Consider the following 7,060-nt stretch of genomic DNA (forward strand, 5'->3'; position numbering starts at 1 on the left):
GATGTATTGCTTATTTCAAAATTGGGGTTACTTGTAGGTATTTTGAGTTTAGGAATTATTTTAAGATTGACCATTTTTAACGATTTTAGGATGAAATCAGAATTATTCAAGCGTAGGGGTTATTTCAAGATCAGAGATCATTTGTGGCTTTCATGGCTTTTTCCCCCCACAATTTAAGGTTTTGTTGTTATATTCTTGGTATTCTGTATACTATATGTTATATAAAGATTATCCTTATTTAGGATATTAGGTTTATCTAAGCTGCTTGAGTAATTAGAGGTTATTAATTAGTTGTTGAGTATTGATTTGGCTACTGTAGTTCTGGTTTATTGGTAAAAGTAGGGTTTTTATATTATAGGGGTAATTCTGATGTGGTGCATTTATTACCAGGCCAACGCCCTATTTTGATTTTTTTAGGAGCTTTTTTTTTTTTTTTTTTTTTTAAAGATTATGGAGGTTTTTGGCAGGGGAAGATTATAGAGGCTTGAGAAGCTAATTTTTTGGCTTTTGCAATTTAAATGTTATTAAAGGTTTATGAGTATAATAGATTCTTCCAAGGTCATTTGGTGTAGAGGACTTATGGGTTATATTGGGAAGGCTTTATTTGAGTTTGTTTATGGGTTGTTACAATTTTTGAGTTTTGGGATAGTATTTCTTGCTTTTCTACAATTTAGAGTATGTGACGTATATTGGGTAAAATTACTAAATTAGTCATAAATATATTATAATGTCAATTCAATCATAAATCCTTCAACTTTACTAATGTAATCTTAAACTTTTTGGGTGAAATTTCAGTATGCTTTTTCCGACCAATTTTCACTTACTATTTTCTTTTATATTTAAAGTCATAAAGTCCTCCTCGTCTCTCTATCTCAGGATTTGGGACATCATGTGATACTCATGAAGAGAGCATCTTGAGATTGGGGTACTCACTCCCGAAATTGGGGCATTCCAACTCTCTTAATCTTTCTCTGTTTACTTCAACTTTGAATTAAATGGGTTTCTAAATATTCTCTCTTCCTAGTATTCTCTAAGAGTCGGTTTCGAATGGAACAAGTTTGACCCTACATTAGATGAATCCAAAAAGATGATCTTATCACCAAAGTATGCTATATCGATTAGTCAATTTCCTTTCGTCACGAGCCTATGTAGATTTCTTTTTCAGTGACGTGTTCTTTACGCATGAAACTTTTTCGAATGTCGCTTAGTGGCCAATCAGAAAACTCAAAGCCCGTCACTCCTTTATTACTAAAATTCAGCATGGACCCCAATAAATGAGAAGACAAAAGTAGGTTGCACCAGGTACGCTGTATAATAATGACTTCGCCAATCAGAAATCGCCACGTGTTCTCCAAGTCAAGTCAAATCGTTCCTTGGACATAAATCATCGGTAATCTAACTCGCGACCGCTGTTCGGCTTGTGGAGTGGCGAACTCCGCTCGGTTGTTTTTTGTCCGCGCCTGAACAGGGGAGCTCTGTTTTCCGTCGGCATCGGGAGCACGGAGGAGCGGAAGATGAAGAGGAAGGCGGCCGGCGTCCCGTGTCTGTTGGCGGCGGCGGTGGTCCTCTGCCTGAGCTCTCTCGCCGGCGCGGCGGGAGTAGCGGGGCAGAAGCGGCTGCAGTTCGGGGAGAACGGGGAATTCAAGATACTGCAGGTGGCGGACATGCACTACGGGGACGGCAAGGCCACGCCCTGCGAGGACGTCCTGTCGTCCCAGATGGCGGGCTGCTCCGACCTCAACACCACCGCCTTCGTCCACCGGATGATCCAGGCGGAGAAGCCCGACCTCGTCGTGTTCACGGGTTATTCCCCTTCTCCCTATTCTCAAGACGCCACCATATCTTGTCTTTTTGTGCTTGTGAGTGTGGTATGCGCGTACACTCTAGATGGCAGTCGGTTGAGGTATAGAGAGATTTTGCAAATTGCATTTCATACTTAGGGGCCAATCTTAATGGATGAATGCTGGGATCTGTTTGTCTTTTGTGAGAGTTGCAGCTGTCAAAGAAAGGACGATCTCACTGTGATTTTCTGCTGTGATTCTGAATGTGGCAATTGTTTTTCTGGGTTTCTGGGTTTCTGGGTTTCTTATTATAGAAATTTTTGGGCAATTAGAATTTGCGCTGAGGAATACTTGAATTTCTGGCCGGTAGTGTGTCTTTGTATATTGAAAGATCTGAAATATTAATGGCCATTCTTGGTTGGAGCTTTCGGATTCTCCAGTCCCTTGATTTTTTTTTTTTCTCTAATTTGGCTCTGCTTCCCTTTGCATCAATAGGTGAGAGGTTGTAAGGTACCCAAAGCTAACTGTTTCATCTTTTACAATGTGATGAAGGGGATAATATATTTGGCTTCGATGCGACTGATGCTGCAAAATCTTTGGAATATGCATTTGCCCCCGCCGTGTCCTCAAGCATACCATGGGCTGCCATATTGGGAAACCACGACCAAGAGTCCACCTTGTCAAGAGAAGGGGTTATGAAACACATAGTTACCCTCGAGCACACTTTGTCTCAGGTCAATCCTACCGGGATTGAAATTGATGGTTTTGGGAATTACAACTTGGAGGTCCATGGAGTTGAAGGCTCTGGTTTTGAAAACAAATCAGTCCTGAATCTCTATTTCCTTGATAGTGGAGATTATTCGACAGTTCCGTCAATCCTCGGTTACGATTGGATCAAACCCACTCAGCAAGTTTGGTTTCAACACACATCTAAGAAGCTTCGGGTATGAATGTTGCCAGTTCCTTTATTTTGTCTTTTACTGTCCTCCTTACAGACAACAGAGTGAACATCAATTCAAAATGGATAGCTATCGAGTGTAGATTCATAGAAGGAAAAGGCATAGTTGTTGATGTTCTTTTTGGGTATCTAATGGAGGTACTAATGTCTGTCATAAAACAAAAGAACATTGGTCAGGAACTGCATTGACTTTAATTTTCCAGGGCAAGAAATGAAGAGAAAATTCTTTTCTTGCTTTTGAGTAAGAGGAGCTAAGGTACTTAATCAATTTATCACCTTGGTTTATAGGTAGAAAATGCAAACTCAAAATGAGAAATTAATCTTTGTTGCTGTAACTGACCCACTGTTGCTACATTGCTGTGGATCCAAGCACTATATGGTTTATGGAAGTGTTGGTCATACATATTTTGAAGGATCGTCTCTAACTATCTCTTAATTAGGATCATTTAATTCTTAAGTTTTTATTTTTATTTGGCATTTCTTCATGAATAATCTTACTGAGTGTTGGATGATTTTTAGAAATGTTCCATCCTTTTCTTCCATATATGCTCCTGATGAATGTAAACCCGAGCCTTCGCTCAAGAAAGAAAAATCAGTTTGCTTCCAGCAAAGCACTTTGTGCACTTCAAAACAGTTAGCCAATTACCAAGCCATCTCAATCAGGCTGTTGTGCTACTAAATTGGTTTCGTGGGCTAGGAGCCATCAATGATTAGTCTTGGGGCATTTTAACAGAGAAAAGAAACAGACTAAGATTCTTCTGCTTTATCCCAGCTTGATGACAACAATTATGTGATTAACTAGTTCGTTTTGGGTATTTGTGTTTCAGAGAGCATATACGAGTAAGCACCGGAAAGCACCTGCACCAGGGCTTGTTTACTTCCATATTCCATTGCCCGAGTTTGCTAGTTTTGATTCATCAAATTTTACTGGTGTAAAACAAGAAGGCATCAGCTCTGCTTCTGTAAACTCGGGCTTCTTTGCAACTATGGTAGAAGCAGGTGATGTTAAAGCTGTTTTCACGGGCCATGATCACCTTAATGATTTTTGTGGTGAATTAACTGGTATAGAGCTTTGTTATGCTGGGGGTTTTGGATACCATGCCTATGGGAAGGCTGGATGGGCAAGGAGGGCAAGGGTGGTCTTGGCAACGTTAGAGAAAACAGACAAGGCAACATGGGGTCCTGTGAAGTCAATTAAAACATGGAAGCGCCTTGATGATCGACACCTTACTGCAATTGATGGTCAAGTACTTTGGAGCAAGAGAACTAAAGGTATTCATTACAAAATCTCAGTCAATATGCAGCACGCTTCAAGTCTTCGTCCGTCATTCAGCAAATAGTCTAGAGGTCTTCACTTGTTTAGAGTATGCATGTAAGCTGGATATGCTACACTAATGACCAGTGTGATGGGAAGAGATCATAAATCTGTTTGGCCTAGACCAATTTGTTCTCAACTGAAATTGGATCATATAGAAAATTTTCATATTCTCATCTTTTGATTATCTTGCTGAATCTCACTCAAGTCATATCAAAGTGGCTTCCTAGATATCTCCAGATTGATCGATTTCATCTCCATGTAGATATAGCTTTTGATATTTAAAGCTTAGGAAGCAGGCCCACAAATTTACTGGCCTTTTTCTCTGTAACTTGCTGTATGGTTCCTTTCATAATTTTTACTCCCTATTCCACGAGCAAGATCCTCTGGCCCCTCTTTGGAACTATCAACAACAAATAAAGCCTCTCTCAAACAAGGTTGCTGGAGATATCTCTCCATGTTTTATAGCATTCCATGCCTTATCTACCTGCACCTTGCCGCAAAGGCAGACTTCTTGCTAGATCACATTGAGGTTTCATTTTCCTGTGTTTAAACCTCTTTTGACCAATTTTGTCTATCTTCATCCTCAGTTTTGGGCAAATCAATTATTTCTCAAATACCGACATCTGACTCGCCTGGAAGAACTCTGAATTTTCAGAATGGATTTGATTGCACCATCATTGCAGAAAGAATTGAGCCGTTGACATATTCCCTGTGATATTTTGCGTAATAATGTAATGCAAATTGAATACTGACCCCTCTTTAGAATCTAAAAGATGACCGACAGTTTAGTACAAGTCATATACTTTTGGTTTTTACCTAATAAATTATGCTTCCTAATCCTTCTTCCCACAATATAAGTTTTCTAGAGCCGCATCCTTCTCATCTCACCACTTCCATGCTAATTTTTAGAATAATCTCAGTGAGTATGCTAGATATGGGATAAATCAACTGCCTTTTTCAATGTTTTCCTTTATTACCTGATAGAGTAAGAGGAACCTTTGCTTTGTAAACTTTCCAAATTCTTCTATCCGATGAGACAGGGGCTTCTCCTTAATGTATCCCAGATGATTGGCAAACTCTAGTGTTTCCAAGACTAGGAGCATTCACTATGTATGATTGAATCTTTGTTCATCTGCTTTGGACTATAAGCAGTACAAAGCAAAGTTGTTTAACTGGAAATTTTTATCTTGTTAAAAAGCCCATCTTATCAAGTTGCTTCATCTTCTCATGGTGTTTATTACTGGCTGCAAGGAAAGCAATGAAACTTCTACAAAAGCAGAGGGGAAAGCATTATTACTTCTCTTGATAGTGGAAGCTTAATATAATTTCATGAACATATACAATAGTCATTGCAGAAAGTGGAGCTGCAGCCATAAAAATAAAAAAGACACAAAGGGCACAGAAAAAAAAATCAGGATGGCGAGAAGATTCACTTTAAATTACCAAACAGTCCCACTTTCACTCAGCCGCACACATGCACATGTTTGCCTGCACTCACAGACACACAGACACACAGGTTGAGATAGACCATCGAAGGGAATCAACTCAATTGCATCAACTACTTTGCTAGCCTCATTTGCATAACTTAGTTGGATTCCAGCTTGTATTCTGTTTCTGGCTTTTCTCATTTTGCCAACTTACAAGGAGCAGGAACTCGCAGAAAGAAGCAGATCGGTGGTGCTTGAACAGAACTATGGGAAGAGATCTACTTGTATGCTGGAATAATCGCGGAGCACCTTATTTTCGCAAGCCTAATTGCTTGCAACTTTATACCCCAGGGAGGAGTACTATTTGTGTTGAGGAAAGGAGGTAGATTGATGCTGCTGTAAGGGGATTCTTGTTCATCTGTTCTTATATTCTGCCTAGATAAGAATCCAATAAAACATATAAATGTAAAAGTTGAACAGTATTAGCAGATTATAGGATCTCGTTGAATAAAATCCACTTATATTTTGGTCATATTTGTACACAAGTTTCTATCTAAAGGATTGTCTTTGTCCTGAGTATTGTGAAGGATTGTGCGGGGAAAGATTTTGCACGCAAATAGACTTTCGTAGGCTTTTGTTGGCAAGTCTTATTGTTGCATTGCATATTGTATTGTATGACAAATTGGAATGCAATGAATGGATATGTCTAAATGCCTGTTCCACGCAGAACTCAGAAGTTTGCTATCAAATTTTGTCAAATTACTATTAGAATTACTTATCAACAACTTTTCTTTCGATGAAATTATCACATAGTTTTAGGTTATTACTAGCTATTTGAGCCATTTACCTAGGTCGATTAGATTGATTCGAATTATTGACTTTTCAAAATTACTTGCTTTCTATGAAAATTACTGAATCTTAACAGGAGAGTTTGCATCTTTTCGTTGTTTTTGAGATTTGACTTGTCCCATACACACAAGTTATTCATTAATAATAATTGAGGAAAATTTTGATTTGCCCCCATTCTTGTGTCGAATACGCAATTTACCCTATATATCGCATTTTATTTCGAGATATCCTCTATGCTCACCAAAAGTGTCAATGCAAGAGTCCCAAAACAATTAGAGTTTTCAAACCAGATAAGTCAATTCCAGGGTTAATAAGAAAAAGTATAATAAGCTCTACTGCTAATAACGAGCAAGAAATTATGATGGAAGATGGGAGTCAGATTTGCCCTAAGTTTGCTCTGTCATAAGCACGAGAGAGGTTGAAGATGTCGGCATTCTTCTTGCTATCGAGGAGACATGTAATTTCACAGCTACATTATTTGTCCTGAAGACAAAGCCCTTTTCAACTTGTGGACTAAATAGGCAGGCATAATTTTTAGGGAAAGTCATATCGAAAGCGAGTAATCTCCAAATGTTCCCAAGGGATAGTCACATTCTCAACACCAGATGACAAAGTACAGAAGCCAAGGTGAGACATTTTCAGAACTGCTGAGAACACGAGGACAGGGATACTGGTTACAAAACAGAATCTAACATGTGCCGAGGGTGCACTCGACTATCTTTTCCCA

The 7,060-nt window shown here is 39.0% G+C and overlaps 1 protein-coding gene across 1 annotated transcript; it reads left to right on the top strand.

Moving 5' to 3' along the window:
- Positions 1–1,409: 1,409 nt before the first annotated feature.
- On the top strand, positions 1,410–6,063 carry LOC104445067 (probable inactive purple acid phosphatase 29). Its single transcript, XM_010058870.3, has 4 exons — positions 1,410–1,803; positions 2,334–2,725; positions 3,567–4,011; positions 5,708–6,063. Exons 1-4 carry the CDS (start codon positions 1,515–1,517, stop codon positions 5,740–5,742), a joined length of 1,161 nt encoding a protein of 386 aa, XP_010057172.2. The 5' UTR covers positions 1,410–1,514; the 3' UTR covers positions 5,743–6,063.
- The last annotated feature ends 997 nt before the right edge of the window (positions 6,064–7,060 follow it).

This window comes from Eucalyptus grandis, chromosome 5 (genome assembly GCF_016545825.1).
Source record: "Eucalyptus grandis isolate ANBG69807.140 chromosome 5, ASM1654582v1, whole genome shotgun sequence".
Classification (NCBI taxonomy): Eukaryota; Viridiplantae; Streptophyta; class Magnoliopsida; order Myrtales; family Myrtaceae; genus Eucalyptus; species Eucalyptus grandis.

Excerpts from the sequence above, each read along its gene's own strand:
- LOC104445067 (XM_010058870.3), top strand. The coding sequence starts at position 1,515 with ATGAAGAGGAAGGCGGCCGGCGTCCCGTGTCTGTTGGCGGCGGCGGTG. Across the intron at positions 1,804-2,333 it reads CGACCTCGTCGTGTTCACGG|GGGATAATATATTTGGCTTC; the intron begins GTTATTCCCCTT and ends AATGTGATGAAG. Across the intron at positions 2,726-3,566 it reads ACACATCTAAGAAGCTTCGG|AGAGCATATACGAGTAAGCA; the intron begins GTATGAATGTTG and ends TTTGTGTTTCAG.